Source organism: Heterodontus francisci, chromosome 5 (assembly GCF_036365525.1).
Source record: "Heterodontus francisci isolate sHetFra1 chromosome 5, sHetFra1.hap1, whole genome shotgun sequence".
Taxonomy (NCBI): domain Eukaryota; kingdom Metazoa; phylum Chordata; class Chondrichthyes; order Heterodontiformes; family Heterodontidae; genus Heterodontus; species Heterodontus francisci.
The window spans coordinates 93,799,735-93,816,279 of record NC_090375.1 but is presented as its reverse complement, the minus strand read 5'-3'; the positions used below and the strand labels follow the sequence as shown (position 1 = coordinate 93,816,279).

The 16,545-nt window shown below is 48.7% G+C and overlaps 1 protein-coding gene across 1 annotated transcript; it reads left to right on the top strand.

Moving 5' to 3' along the window:
* The first annotated feature begins 4,466 nt into the window (after window positions 1–4,466).
* Window positions 4,467–5,282, top strand: LOC137370265 (putative nuclease HARBI1). Its single transcript, XM_068032644.1, has 2 exons — window positions 4,467–4,603; window positions 4,685–5,282. The coding sequence occupies exons 1-2, from the start codon at window positions 4,467–4,469 to the stop codon at window positions 5,280–5,282; spliced, it is 735 nt and encodes a 244-aa protein (XP_067888745.1).
* Window positions 5,283–16,545: the final 11,263 nt, after the last annotated feature.

Sequence of the window (16,545 nt, the reverse complement as noted above, 5' to 3'; positions counted from 1 at the left end):
TTTCAATTTTTTTTCTCTTGATCCTCTCCATTGCTTTCTCTCTGGCCTCTGACATTTTGGCGTGCTTTTTAAGTTTTTTTACAAAAATCATCTTTATTAAAGTTTTTATTTAATATATTTTAAAAAGAAATAATATACTTACAGCTTGTGTTGCAACAGAGGTAGAGAAGAGAAGTGGGAGGCACAAGAATGCCACCTAATGCTGGGGAGGGCCTTGCAATTATATATTGTGACAGCCAAATATTAACATGCTGGATGGAAAAGTGATCATAGTGGATCAGCTTTAATGACTTCAATGGAAAGAAAAATTGAACGGGATGTAAAACAGGTGGCTGATCTACTATTGTTAGATTTCCACCAGTGGTGAAAGTTAGATCCTACCTCATAGTTTAGCCATTATAAATTTTGACTCAAGAATCATGAAATAGAAAATAAGGTTTAATGTGAACAAGAATTGGACATCATACACAAGACTTCTAATATATTGTTGCAGATAGATGGTGACCTGAACTACTTACGAACGTAAAAATACCCTAGAAACAGATTGCACACAGTTTATAGTTCTGACTTTACGGCTGCTTTTGCTTTGTTAATGATATATTTTCAACGAATCTTATCTATTCTTTTTCCGATCACTGACCCAAATTGGAATTTATTTTAGATGTGTTCACCTTCAAATCTTCTGTGTCTTTTTTATGAGGAGGTTCATGATTTGTCTTTCCATGTTGCTCAACTTAAAAAAAAACGCAAATGTGTTTTGTTTTTTGCTTCTGATTATTTTTATTATAATTCCCTAATTGGAAACCAACATATTCTGCTTTGAACATATGAACAAGGTTGAAGCAAAGAAATAAATACAATAGTTTTTGTTAAAATATGAAGAAAGTTATAAATCTTGTACTTAATAAATTTCTCTCTGCCAAGGTCACATGTTCTGGTGCTGTCTTCAATGTGGCAGGTTTCTCTGGGCAGTGCTTCCCTCTACAAGCTGCTGCTTTCTTTGGCAACTTACTGCTCTGTTATACTGCAGTACACTCCTTTATGCAGTGGCTTCTAAATCAGTGCATTGCTCTGGAGCCCAAAGCTTTCCAGATGTGTCCAAGCTGACTTAAAAGAAAGACCCAGAACCTTGTACTCAACTCTGTCTTTCTATTAATCCAAAGAATTTTTGCAAACACAAATTGCTAAATCACTTGGCCCAATTTTAACTCATCACGAAAACGTGCTAGTTTGAAGGATGATATTTTTTAATCCATCGGCTGGAAACCTTAATATTAAACCGGTGGAGATGAACCACTCAAACCTTGCAAGCTACGCACTCCATCTGCTTAGCGTGAGCACTGAGGCATATTCCCTGCTGCAGACTACAGTGTTCAGTGGTTTAATTGATCTGTATTTGATTGTATTAGTCTGTTCACCGATCGATGCTCACTGTGTTTAATGACTTAAGTCTGACAGGGTAGAGAACTCCCTGGAAAGAACAGACAGAAACCTCCTTCAGCTATACAATAAAGAACTTTCCGGAGAGAACAAACAGAGCTCTCTCTCAAAGGAATTCAGTCACATTTCTGTCTCTCGGAGCACCACAGAATCAGCGTCCACCTCTTCAACCGGAAGCCTCAGGACCACCGAATTCAGCCTGTAGCCAGCCGAGTCACCAACCTCCACCCACTATATACCACTTTTATTTCTCTGGACTCTAATTCAACCAATCTATCCTTCCCCACTCTGTACTGTGTGTGTGTGTGTGTGTGTGTGTGTGTGTGTGTGTGTGTGTGTGTGTGTGTGTGTGTGTGTGTGTGTGTGTGTGTGTGTGTGTGAAAGTTGGAGTGTATTTTATTATTTTTACTTAGATGGGTTTAAGTACAATAAAGTTAGCTTCTTTCTTTGTTAAACTCAAGAAAACCTGTCCGATTGGCTCTTTTTATGATCACAGCGCATTAACAGTTAAACACTCACTGAATTGGCAAGTATCTCCACTTAAAAAATAATCTGTTGTGGTCAAACAAGGAGAGGGAAAAGAGGGGAGCCCTTCAACCCCTCCTCACCTGATTGTAACAGAAATTTGGGGGCTCTCTGTCTGAGATCAAACTCAAAGACAAATGAGAAATTGGAAGCAGGAAACCAAATTGATCCCTAGCAATAGTTTAAAAAAAAACTTTAATACATGTTTTCTTGTGGTTTTCAGTGCTAGAGTACTAAAATGTCCACAATCAAGGCCAGTACCTTCCTAGAACAGAGTAAAGTAACTTGGGACAGTTTAAAAGCTCTATCAGTTGAAGAGTTAAGGGTTTAGCTAGGCAGTTAGAGATAAATATCCATCCAAAAACCAGGAAACCTGAAATCCTAAAACTTGTGGCCAACCATTTTGAAATTGAAACTGAAGAATCAGGGACAGGCATAGAATCTGAAACAGACAGAATAGCATTAGCCAAGATACATCTGGGACTGCAGAGACTAGAACTATAATTACAAGAAAAAGAAAGGGAGAGACAAAAATGGAAGGAGGAGAATGAATTCTAGGAAAGGGAGAAAGAAAGAACTTTCCAGAAGGAGAAGCAGGAAAGAGAGTTAGGGGAGCTTACACTGAATAGGGGAAGACGCAATATACCCAGTGAAGGCACCATTGGTGAGTGAACTAGCCCTAACTCAGAACTGACTGATGAGCTCTTCAAGTTCTCCCAATTGATACCAAAGTTCGATGAGGGGGATGTGGAAGCATTTTTCATCTCATTTGGAAAACTTGCAAAACAGTTGAAGTGGCTAGTGGAGGGCTGATCCCTACTACTGCAAAACAAATTAACAGGAAAAGCCATGAGCTTTATTTCCTATTGTCTGATGAGAGTTCACCAAACACGAGATGACCAAAAATGCTATCCTGTGCGCATATGCGCTGGTACCAGAGGTGTACCTGCGAAAAATTCCGAACTCTCCGAAAATGGCCTGAACAAACTTACATCAAGTTTGAAAGGATTAAGCAATATGCTTTCGACTGAATTGTCTGATGGCAAGGCAATTAATAACATTCCAGTCCACTGGGGGTCAACCATATTACTGCTATTGATTCACAATCTGGACTTAATTGGGTACTTAAGATAGAGCCAGTTATGAAAACCTCAGAGCGGTGATCCTCCTCAAGGAATTCAAAAACTAATTTCCCCTTTACATAAAAACGCACGTGGAGGAACAAAAGGTTCCAAGAGCCAGGCAGGCAGCAAACCTGGCTGATGATTGTGAGCTTGTCCACTAGCCCTTGTCCCAAGGGAAACCCTTCCCTAGCCACCTCCAAAAACCTGAAAAGGATAGAAGGTGGGAGGGTGATAGGAGGATGAACAGCCATGGGCGAGAAGGGAAAGCTGTAAACACAGGGGACCCTCCTCAGGCCAAAAAGGAAGGTACTGAGAACAGGAGCGATGTCCAAATGCTTGTGGGCTAGATTTTATAGGGGCCTCAACTTTGGGAACCGTGGCAGGGGGGCATGAAGATTGTCCCGGATGAGGCCCGCCACCAACCTTGACATCGGCAGGGCCTTCCCGATCTTGGCGGCGGCAAGGCCTCGTGTTGGCCCTCCCACCGCTCGGTGACTGGACCCGGATTTGTACATACATATGGGCATATACCATTCATTAATATGCAGGTCGCTACAATTCAGGCAGCAGGTTGCGATCTTCATCCGGACGTGTGGCATTCACGTGCCTTCACTTTCACGTTCGTGAAAACCCAGTGGCACCGCAGTGTCAGTACTTGGAGCATGTGATGGTGGGTGCGGGGCTGCAATGTCTGGGATACAACTCTGCGTGAAAGAAGGGACGTGGGTAGGGGGCTGCAATGTGTGGGTTTAAACTCTGCATGTAAGAAGGAAGATACCCCGTGTCCTTCTTTCATAAAAGGTGTCACTCTGCGCCTGCTAACATTTGGCGGGGAGTGGGGGGGGGTGAAGGGGGCTGACCCTGCAATTGACCAATGCTGTTTGGGGGAGGGGGGAGCAATAGCACTCCAGTACCCTTTTGTGCGGGGTAGGGGTCAAAAATGGTAGAGGGTTGAAGGTCATGTTGCTGAAGGTTCCATCCACGCAACGTCAGTAACATGACTGTGCTCATGTTGCCCCACTTTCATGCAAAGCTAAGATGGGCAATGTCATGCCATGCCATGTAGCTGAAGACGGAACGCAGCTGAAGCACCAATTTACATCACTCTCTGCCCTGATAGGTGCCATTGAGCTATTGAAGGAACCAAGTTCACCTACAGCGTTCAGATGGGGCTGGTCCATCCCGTCTTTCTTGATCCAGGTGCTGTGAGGAGATCAGAGGTAGAACTAAGAGGCAGGCACAGCCGATGCGGAAGCTCGTGGAAGTGAGCAGTAGCAGCCACCAAGGCACATTTGACGCCTGAGAAGACAGCGGGTCTACAGGCCCTGCATGACATACTTGCAGCTGTTGGAGTGCCAGTGTCAGAGATGACTGCAGATGTCCAGGGAGACGGTGATGCATCTCTTTGTACTGCTGAATGATGACCTGCAGCTGATGGACTTTAGTGGACACCCTATGCCTGTGGCCCTCAAAGTCACCGTGGCTCTTACCTTCTATGCCTCCGCATCATTCCAGTGATCCACTGGTGACCTGTGTGGGGTTTCACAGCCAGCAGTGCACCGCGGTATCAGAGAGGTCACCGATGCCTTGTACAGGAGGGCCGGTGACTATGTGCGCTTCGGGACAGACCCTGAGAGTCAGCACCAGAGGGCCCTCGGATTTGTGTCCATCACGGGATTCCCACAGGTGCGAGGGTTCACCGACTGCACGCATTTGGCCATCAAGGCTCCAGTCGGACAACCAGCCGCATTCTTAAATAGAAAGGGCTTCTACTCACTCAACGTGCAGCTAGTCTGTGACCACAGGAACCGCTTCTTGCAAATGTGTGCCCGCTTTCCAGGCAGCTGCCATGACTCATTCATCCTGTGCCGGTCCCAGGTGCCAATGCTCTTCACTGCACTGGCTCAGATCCAAGGGCGGATTCTTGGAGACAAGGGCTACCCCTTGCAGACATGGCTCCTGACACCGGTGAGAAACCCCGCCAGCGATGCAGAGAAGAGATACAACGCCTGCCATGGCTCAACACGAGCTACTATCGAGCAGGCCATCGAAATGCTGCAGATGCCCTTCTGCTGCCTGGACAGATCGGATGGGGCCCTACAGCACGCAACAGAAAGGGTTCCGCACATCGTTTCCGCAATGCTGTGTTCTGCACAACTTTGCAATACAGAGGGGGGAGGCTTTGCACGATGATGAGAGATGGGAGCAGGAGACATCCTCTGATGATGAGGACACAGAGGAGGTGCAGCAGCATACGTGCATGGGAGGATGAAGATTATGGAGGCTTTGCAGACAGGGCGATCAAAGAGCAAGGGATGCTCGGAAACACCTTATTGCTGAGCGCTTCCACTATCCCTGAGATGCAGAATATGCTTCCCATGTCACACATCATCATGCTTCATCTGGTAGGCAGTCTGCTGCATCTGTGACATCTGTGTCTGCACCATTACGGGCAGCAGATGACAGAGCCTTGCCCATGTGACTGCACCTGTGCAGTGCCACATCACGCATACTGGCATGGCAATGATGTTTTTCCATACATTGGAATTTCTCTCAGGTCAACGATGTAATGGGAGGAGACATAGTCGACACATGCTGGCATGCATGAGTCACACAGTTAAAAGGAGACACCTGTTAGAAAATCACATTTTTTGAGAAGGAATTAATACATATATGTGTCACCCATGATAACCCATATGTGTCTTGGTGTCTTTTTAACCGTTTGCAGGTGCTCCTTTGCAGTGCAACCTCTGCGCTAGCAGCTTGACTGGAGACAGGCTGCTGATCAGGACACCCTTTGGCTTTGGATGACTTGGGCGGTTGTCCTCTGGGTGTCTGAGGCCTGGAAGGCCCCGGCTTCCTGAAGGCCTCCTGCACCAGTACAGGGATCTCCTCAGACGTCATAGTTGCTGTGGCTGAACTCACCGGCGGAGGGGCTGAGGAGCCGGTGTCCACATTGGAATCACCCTGAGAGGAGACCCCAGATATGGACTGCTGGCTGGCCTGCTCCCACTCAAGGCTTGTAGAAACCTCACTGCTCTCCTGAGAAGGACCAGGAGCAGAGGCACTCACCAGGCCCCCTGTCCCTCTCTCTCCTAGCCACTGCTGCATCCAGCTCATGGCTGAAGTGAGGGCTTGCAGGTCAGCGTGCATCTGTTTAATGTGGCTCTCCATGAGGGTCGCCATCCTTTCCATGGAGGAAGCCATGTGCTCATATGTCTGGGACATGGCAGCTGTCATAGCCTGGATGGACTCCCGCATTGTCTGCTCATGGCTGTGCATGGCCTGTGGCATCTCTGCCAGATGTTGCCTTACCTCTCCCTGAAACTCCAGCATGCCCTGTGCTGTCCATACCAGAGGGTCATCATCAACCTGGGGCTCAGCATGGGCCTGTCCACCCACAGTCCTCCGACTGTCAGAGGCCTCGGCTGTCTCAGCCTCAGCTGGCTGTTTGGGCGCATGTTTGGTGCTCCCACCAGCTTGTGACGCAGATTCTAAAGCCGAACGGATTCCCACCAAGGTGAGTGTCTCTGTGCTGGTGTAAGGTGCGGGAGTGTCATGGAACTCTGCGTCCTCTGAGGTCATCTCCTCCTCAGAGGTGATGACACTCTCCAGGGTCTCCAGTGCCACCTCAGAGTGCCATCCTGCAAGATACAATGTGAAGAGCACAGTTTTAGGTTCACTGGTGTGCATATCACTAATATGACAGCATTGTGTCCACAAATGAAATGTTTTGAATAATCATTGTGTTTGTCAAAGAGATGTATGTTCACCCAGGAACCCAAGCTCCACGTCTGAAGTGGAACATACTCCCTGACCACCATGTAGCTCGAGGGCCTCCTCCTCAGCGTAGGATAAGGATCGGATGCCCGGTACCCCTTCTCTGGTCCTGGAGGACTCCCTCGGATTGTGTGCCCTCTTTGCCTGGAAGAGCAAGGATGCAGATTTATAACATTGTCAAACAACAACATGACGCTTTTCACAACAGGGACACTAAAACAAGAGGTGGGGGACAATCAGTGTGTCAGTTGGACTCAGCCTGTCAGGTAGGTGCCATGCTCTGGGGTGCAAATGAGGGTAAGACAATGTCCCAGACACTGCCATCAATATCTCCGGTTATGTCCTGTCTCACCGGCAGGACAGACCCAGCAGAGGTGGCGGCACAGTGGTATACAGTAGGGAGGGAGTTGCCCTGGGAGTCCTCAACATCGACTCCGGACCCCATGAAGTCTCATGGTATCAGGTCAAACATGGGCAAGGAAACTCCTGCTGATTACCACCTACCGCCCTCCCTCAGCTGATGAATCAGTACTCCTCCATGTTGAACACGACTTGGAGAAAGCACTGAGGGTGGCAAGGGCGCAGAATGTACTCTGGGTGGGGGACTTCAATGTCCACTACCAAAGGTGGCTCGGTAGCACCACTACTGATCAAGATGGCCGAGTCCTAAAGGACATAGCTGCTAGACTGGGTCAGCGGCAGGTGGTGAGGGAACCAACAAGAGGGAAAGACATACTTGACCTCGTCCTCACCAATCTGCCTGCTGCAGATGCATCTGTCCATGACAGTATTGGTAGGAGTGACCACCGCACAGTCCTTGTGGAGACACAGTCCCGCCTTCACATTGAGGATACCCTCCATCGTGTTGTGTGGCACTATTAACATGCTAAATGGGATAGATTTCGAACAGATCTAGCAATGCAAAACTGGGCATCCATGAGGTGCTGTGGGTCATCGGCAGCAGCAGAATTGTACTCAACCACAATCTGTGACCTCATGAGCCGGCATGTCCCTCACTCTACCATTACCATCAAGCCAGGAGACCAAACCTGGTTCAATGAAGAGTGCCAGAAGGCATGCGAGGAGCAGCACCAGGCATACCTCAAAATGAGGTGTCAACCTGCTGAAGCTACAACAGAGGACTACTTGCATTCCAAACTGCGTAAGCAGCATGTGATAGACAGAGCTAAGCGATCCCATAACCAACGGATCAGATCTAAGCTCTGCAGTCCTGCCACATCCAGCCATGAATGGTGGTGGACAATTAAACAACTAACTGGAGGAGGTGGCTCCACAAATATCCCCATCCTCAATGATGGGGGAGCCCAGAACATCAGTGCAAATGATAAGGCTGAAGCGTTTGCAACAATCTTCAGCCAGAAATGCCGAGTTGATGATCCATCTCGGCCTCCTCCTGAAGTCCCCAGCATCACAGATGCCAGACTTCAGCCAATTTGATTCACTCTGCGTGATATCAAGAAACGACTGAAGGCACTGGATACTGCAAAGGCTATGGGCCCAGACAATATTCCGGCAATAGTACTGAAGACCTGTGCTCTAGAACTTGCCGCACCCCTAGCCAAGCTGTTCCAGAACAGCTACAACACTGGCATCTACCCTGCAATGTGGAAAATTGCCCAGGTATGTCCCGTACACAAAAAGCAGGACAAGTACAACCCGGCCAATTACCGTCCCATCAGCCTACTCTCAATCATCAGTAAAGTGATGGAAGGTGTCATCAACAGTGCCATCAAGCAGCACTTGATTAGCAATAACCTGCTCAGTGATACTCAGTTTGGGTTCCGCCAGGGCCACTCAGCTCCTGATCTCATTACAGCCTTGGTTCAAACATGGACAAAAGAGCTGAACTCAAGAGGTGAGGTGAGAGTGACTGCCCTTGACATCAAGGCAGCATTTGACCGAGTATGGCATCAAGGAGCCCTAGCAAAACTGAAGTCATTGGGAATCAGGGGAAAACTCTCTGCTGGTTGGAGTCATACCTAGTGCAAAGGAAGATGGTTGTGGTTGTCAGAGGTCAATCTTCTGAGCTCCAGGACATCACTGCAGGGGTTCCTCAGGGTAGCGTCCTAGGCCCAACCATCTTCAGCTGCTTCATCAATGACCTTCCTTCAATCATAAGGTCAGAAGTAGGGATGTTCGCTGATGATTGCACAATGTTCAGCACCATTCGTGACTCCTCAGACTGAAGCAGTCCGTGTAGAAATGCAGCAAGGCCTGGACAATATCCAGGCTTGGGCTGATAAGTGGCAAGTAACATTTGCGCCACACAAGTGCCAGGCAATGACCATCACCTCATTTCCCGGCGGAGAAGCAGGAGAAGGTAGCGACTCTTCGGTGGGTAAGTGAAGGCAACAGGAGCTGTGTTTTAAAAGTTGTTTTAAAAGTTGTACTTACTGTTTTCCTTGTGTTCAAGTTACTTTTGGCGCGGGAGGAACCGGAAGCTGGACGGCAGCAAGGACTCCTGGGTAGGTATTTTCTTTAAAGGTGCGGAGCAGAGTTAACCCGAGAAACTACACATGTAGTGTCTCCCACCCATCCTCCTCTAACCTAATAATAAGACCCTTTTTACCCTCCTCCTCTAGCCAAAAAGGACTGAACAGGTAAGCTATTTCACTGTTTTTGTTAATATCTATATTTGTACTTAATTAAGGGGTAATTGAGTAAAAGAAATGGCAGCCAGGGGAGTGCAGTGCTCCTCCTGCAGTATGTTCGAGGTGAGGGGAACCTCCGGTGACCCTGCCGACTTCACCTGCTGGAAGTGCATCCGTCTCCAGCTCCTATCAGACCGTGTTAGGGAACTGGAGCTGGAGCTGGATGAACTGAGGATCATTCGGGAAGCTGAGGGGGTGATAGATAGAAGCTACAGGGATGTCGTTACTCCACAAAACAAAGGCAGCTGGGTAACAGTTAGAGGTGGGAAGAGGTCAGTGCAGGGATCTCCTGTGGTCGTTCCCCTCAGCAACAAGTATACAGTTTTAGATACTGTTGGGGGGGACGGCCTATCGGGGGCAGGCTGCAGTGAACGGGCCTCTGGCACGGGGTCCTGCACTGTGGCTCAGAAGGGAGGGAGGGAGAATGGGAGAGCACTAGTCATCGGGGACTCGATGGTGAGGAGTACCGACAGGCGGTTCTGTGGGCGCAAGCGAGACGCACGGATGGTTTGTTGCCTACCTGGTGCCAGGGTCCGTGATGTTTGTGATCGCGTCTTCAGGATCCTTAAAGGGGAGGGGGAGCAGCCAGAGGTCGTGGTGCACATTGGCACCAACGACGTAGGAAGGAAGGGTGGCACAGATGTTAGAAGTGAGTTTAGGGAGTTAGGCTGGAAGCTGAAAGCTCGGACGGACAGAGTTGTTATCTCTGGTTTGTTGCCGGCGCCACGTGATAGTGAGGCTAGGAATAGGGAGAGAGCACAGCTGAACACGTGGCTGCAGGAATGGTGTAGAAGAGAGGGCTTCCAGTTCTTGGATAATTGGACTGCATTCTGGGGAAGATGGGACCTGTTCAAACAGGACGGGCTGCATCTGAACCAGAAGGGCACCAATATCCTGGGAGGGAGGTTTGCTAGTACTGTTCGGGAGGGTTTAAACTAGTTTGGGAGGGGGATGGGAACCGGACTTGTAGTCCAGGGACCAGTGGGTCCACTCAGAAAGACAAAGAGTGTAGTGAGGTATTGGGGAAGGTAGCACTGTCGCAGAGGACAGATGGGCACGGAGAAGGGTTAAGGTGCGTATACTTCAACGCAAGAAGCATCAGGAATAAGGTGAGTGAATTGAAGGCGTGGATGGGCACTTGGGACTACGATGTTGTGGCCATCACTGAAACGTGGATAGGTGAGGGGGAGGAATGGTTCTTGGAGGTACCTGGTTATAGATGTTTTCATAAGATTAGGAATGGTGGTAAAAGAGGTGGGGGGGTGGCATTGTTAGTTAGAAATAGTGTAACAACTGCTGAAAGAATTTTCGAGGAGGATCTGCCGACTGAGGCACTGTGGGTTGAGGTCAGGAACAGGAAAGGAGCAGTCACCTTGATGGGAGTTTTCTATCGGCCCCCCAATAGCAGCAGGGAGGTGGAAGAGCAGATTGGGAAACAGATTTTGGAAAGGAGCAGAAGTCACAGGGTAGTAATTATGGGGGATTTCAACTTCCCAAATATTGATTGGCAACTCTTTAGATCGAATAGTTTGGATGGGGTAGTGTTTGTGCAGTATGTCCAGGAAGCTTTTCTGACTCAGTATGTAGACTGCCCGACCAGAGGGGAGGCAATATTGGATTTGGTACTAGGTAATGAACCAGGGCAAGTGATAGAGCTGTTGGTGGGCGAGCACTTTGGAGATAGTGATCACAATTCTGTAGCATTCACTGTGGTAATGGAGAGGGATAGGTATGTGCAACAGGGCAAGGTTTACAATTGGGGGAAGGGTAGATATGATGCTGTCAGGCAGGAACTGAGGAGCATAAGTTGGGAGCATATGCTGGCAGGGAAGGGCACGGTCGAAATGTGGAACTTTTTCAAGGAGCAGATAGTAGGGGCCATTGATAAGCATGTCCCTGTCAGACAGGGAAGGGATGGTCATGTGAGGGAACCGTGGTTGACAAGAGAGGTTGAGAGTCTTGTTAGGAAGAAGAAGGATGCGTATATAAGGTTGAGGAAAAAGGGCACAGGCATAGCTCTGGAGGGATACAAGATGGCCAGGAAGGATCTGAAGAAAGGGATTAGGAGAGCTAAGAGAGGGCATGAAAAATGCTTGGCGGGTAGGATAAAAGAAAACCCCAAGGCCTTTTACGCGTATGTCAGAAATATGAGGATGACTAGGGGGACCGTAGGTCCGGTCAAGGACAATAGCGGGAGACTGTGTGTTGAGCCGGAAGAGATAAGTGAGGTTTTGAATGAGTACTTCTCTTCGGTATTTACGAATGAGAAGGGGTGTATTACTGAAGAGGACGGTGTGAAACAGACTGGTAAGCTCGAGGAAGTGCTCGTTAGGAGGGAAGATGTGTTGGGGTTTTTGAATAACTTGAAGATAGACAAGTCTCCCGGGCCTGACGGGGTATATCCAAGGATGTTATGGGAAGCAAGGGATGAAATTGCAGAGCCGCTGGCAATGATCTTTTCATCTTCTCTGTTGACGGGGGTGGTACCAGGTGATTGGAGGGTGGCAAATGTTGTGCCCCTGTTCAAGAAAGGGAATAGGAACAACCCTGGGAATTACAGGCCAGTTAGTCTTACTTCGGTGGTAGGCAAGTTGATGGAAAAGGTGCTGAGGGATAGGATTTCTGAGCATCTGGAAAGACACTGCTTGATTCGGGACAGTCAGCACGGTTTTGTGAGGGGTAGGTCTTGCCTCACAAGCCTGATTGAATTCTTTGAGCAGGTGACCAAGCAAGTGGATGAGGGTAAACCAGTGGATGTGGTGTACATGGATTTTAGTAAGGCATTTGATAAGGTCCCCCATGGTAGACTTATGGAGAAAGTCAGGAGGCATGGGATAGTGGGGAATGTGGCCAGTTGGATTAAGAATTGGCTAACTGATAGAAGGCAGAGAGTGGTCTTAGATGGTAAATACTCAGCCTGGAGCCCAGTTACCAGTGGCGTGCCACAGGGATCAGTTCTGGGTCCTCTCCTGTTTGTGATTTTTATTAACGACTTGGATGAGGAAGTCGAAGGGTGGGTCAGTAAATTTGCAGATGATACAAAGGTTGGTGGAGTTGTGGATACCGAGGAGGGCTATTGTCGTCTGCAAAGGGACTTGGATAGGTTGCAGTGCTGGGCTGAAAAGTGGCAGATGGAGTTTAACCCTGAAAAGTGTGAGGTCGTCCATTTTGGAAGGACAAACACGAATGCAAAATACTGGGTTAACGGTAGGGTTCTTGGGCATGTGGAGGAGCAGAGAGACCTTGGGGTCTATGTGCATAGATCGTTGAAAGTTGCAACTCAAGTGGATAGGGCTGTGAAGAAGGCATATGGGGTGTTAGCGTTCATTAGCAGAGGGATTGAATTTAAGAGCCGTGAGGTGATGATGCAGCTGTACAGGACCTTGGTAAGGCCTCATTTGGAGTACTGTGTGCAGTTCTGGTCGCCTCATTTTAGGAAGGATGTGGAAGCCTTGGAGAGGGTGCAGAGGAGATTTACCAGGATGTTGCCTGGAATGGAGAATAAGTCTTACGAGGAAAGGCTGAACATTCTAGGCCTCTTCTCATTAGAACGGAGAAGGATGAGGGGTGACATGATAGAGGTTTATAAGATGATCAGGGGAATAGATAGGGTAGACAGTCAGAAACTTTTTCCCCGGGTGGAGCAAAGCGTTACAAGGGGTCATAAATTTAAAGTGAAGGGTGGGAGATATAAGGGGGATGTCAGGGGAAGGTTCTTTACCCAGAGAGTGGTCGGGGCATGGAATGCCTTGCCTGGGGAAGTTGTTGAGTCAGAAACTTTAGGGACTTTCAAACGGCTTTTAGATAGGTATATGGATAAAGGAGAATGATGGGGTATAGATTAAATTGTCCTTGACAGAGGACAAAGGATCGGCACAACATCGTGGGCCGAAGGGCCTGTTCTGTGCTGTATTTTTCTATGTTCTATGTTCTATCACCAACAAGACAGAATTTAACCATCTCCCCTTGACATTCAATGGCATTACTATCGCTGAATCCCCCACTATCAACATCCTAGTGGCTGCCATTGACCAGTAACTGAACTGGAGTAGCCACATAAATACCGTGGCTACAAGAGCAGGTCTGAGGCTAAGAATCCTGCGGCGAGTAACTCATCTCCTGACTCCCCAAAGCTTGTCCACTATCTACAAGGAACAAGTCAGGAGGGTGATGGAATACTCTCCACTTGCCTGGATGGGTGCAGCTCCAACAACACTCAAGAAGCTCGACACCATCCTGGCCAAAGTAACCCGCTTGATTGGCACCCCATTCACAAACATTCACTCCCTCCATCACTGATGCATAATGGCAGCTGTGTGTACCATCTACAAGATGCACTGCAGCAACTCACCAAGGCTCCTTCGACAGCACCTTCCAAACCTGAGACCTCTACCAACTAGAAGGACAAGGGCAGAAAATGCATGGGAACACCACCCCCTCCAAGTCACACACCATCCTGACTTGGAACTATATCGCCATTCCTTCACTGTCGCTGGGTCAAATTCCTGGAACTCCCTTTCTAACAGCACTGTGGGTATACCTACCTCACATGGACTGCAGCGGTTCAAGAAGGCAGCTCACCACCACCTTCTCAAGGGCAATTAGGGATGGGCAATAAATGGTGGCCTAGCCACCGATGCCCACATCCCATGAATAAATTTTAAAAAATGTTCTTTCACACATTCAGCCACCCATGTAGCATCAGTCCTCCGCGCCTGAGGTCCCTGTCTTTGACATGGCAGTGGCACCCATGTGCCACTCTCTGTGGGCAAACCCAGGTCAGATGGGGCTACAAAAAATAGTTCCCCTTACTTTTGCCGTGCATATGAGATCGTTCAACCTCTTGCAGCACTGGACCCAGTCTCGGCGGGTGACCCCACTGCAGCTTACCTTCTCTGCAATTTCCATCCAGGCTTGCTTGGTCAGGCAGGAGGGCCTCTTCCTACTATCGCTGGGAGAAAGGACCTCCATCCTTGCCCGTGCAGCCTGGAGGAGAGTGAGCAGGGAGGCATCGCTGAATTGTGGGGCCACCCTTCCTCACTCTTCTGCCATCTCCTGTGCCTTGCTGGGGTCTTGGTTTTCACATGCAGATTAACAGCTCCTGTGCTGGCTTCTCAGCTCCCAGCACCAAGGTTTTTAAATGCATTCCATATGACTGCAGGGCTGGCTGCCGTTTAAATATGGCGCCAGCATCTGCTGACCTGTCAGCTGACGCCATTTACAGTGTTGGTCAGCTCGCCCCCTCCACATCATTGGCGGGGGGTGGGTGGGGGGACGGCCGCCTGACCCAGGCATACTTATAAGCTGCCATGTTTAGGATTGGGGCAGCTCTGCGATGTGTGGCCCAAGTGTGCGGGCCACCATTTTTCTCACCCACTGCCAATTTCGGTGACGGGCCTATAGAATCCAGCCCTGTATGTTCCCATTGTAACAAGGCAGGTCACGTTCAAGCTGACTGCCAGAAGTCAGGGTACACCAGACCATTGCAAGAAAAGGGTCCCTTGTGGAAAGCACAGCAGACAGGCTGTGGGTCTAATTATGGCAGTAAGTCCCTGTAAAAGAACTGCTGTGAGTGCGGGAGAACGTAACAAAATCCCTGAGAGTTACCAGGATTTTGTGTCCAAAGGAAAAGTGACCCCCCCCCCCATACTCACTGAGTGAGGTAAGTAAGCCCATCGTCATACTTGGTGATGCAGAGGCCACCCAATCCCTTCAGCTGGGAAAGGCATGACCTTTCCCCCAGAGAGTGCATTGAATGCCAAAGTATCAGTGAATGGTTTCCGGGGAAGGTATATGTCCATACCTTTAGACTGGGTGCACCCGAACCATGGGGATTATCCATGGTTTACTTGTGGACGGAGTTGACCTGCTCTTTGGTAATGATCTAGTGTGGGCGAAGGTGGTAGCTTCCCTAGTGGACTTAGAGAGGCCAGAAATGGTCAGGGAGAGAGAGCAGTTGTAGGAGACGGTCCCTGGCAATTTCCCTGACTGTGTGGTGACTCAGTCCATGGCCAAACAAGCTCCGTCAGAGGAGGCTGCACTGGCACTGGCACTGGGAATTTAGAGGAACCAAAGTATTAAGCAGGGATTCCTTGGTTGAGGATCAGCAAGCTGACCCAGTGTGAAAAAAGTTTGAATAGACTGCCCAAACTGAAGCTGAAGCAGCGAGAGTTCCAAACTGCTACTATTTAAAGAATGAGGTGCTGATGAAGACGTGGCGACCTCCTCACAGACATACAGCTGAAGAGTGGACAGTGGCTCACCGGGTAGTGGTGCCACCGAGGTGCCGTAGGGAAATATTGAGAATAGCCCACAAAATTCCAATGTGACTGTGGGTGGGATGCAAAAAACCCAAACCTATATCAGACAGCATTTTTACCGGCCACAGCTTCACAAGGATGTGGTGGAGTTCTGTAAAATTTGCCACACATGCCAGATTGTGGGGAAGCCCCAACTTGCAATAAAACCTGCACCCCTAATTCCCATACCAGCTTTTGGGGAACCATTCAGCAGAATGCTGGTAGATTGTGTGGGGCCACTGCCAAAAACAAAAGAGGGCTACCAGTATCTTCTCACTATTATGGATGTGGGTACTCAATTTCCAGAGGCTATCCCATTAAGAACTATATCTGCCATGGTAGTGGTGGAGGGGCTAACCCAATTCTTCACCTGATATGGGCTGCCTGCTGAGATCCAGTCGGATCAGGGCACAAATTTTATGTCCAGTATGTTTCAACAGGTCATGGGTAATCTCGGCATAACCCAGCTAAATTCCTCAGCCTATCACCCACAGTCACAATGAACTTTGGAACTGTACCACCAGACCCTAAAGACAATAATCAGGGGATAGTTCTCTGAGTACCCCCAGGACAAAGGGCTCGGAATTTTTCTGTTTGCTACCAGGGACACACCTAATGAATCCATTGGCTTTAGTCCCTTTGAATTAGTTTATGGATAGGAGGTGAGAGGTCCCCTTGAACTAATCAAGGAGAGGTTTTTAGGAC

Bases quoted from the DNA above. Each gene is read 5' to 3' on its own strand.
- LOC137370265 (XM_068032644.1), top strand. From the start codon at position 4,467: ATGTCCAGGGAGACGGTGATGCATCTCTTTGTACTGCTGAATGATGAC. The intron at 4,604-4,684 runs GTGATCCACTGG...TGCCTTGTACAG, and splicing joins TATGCCTCCGCATCATTCCA to GAGGGCCGGTGACTATGTGC.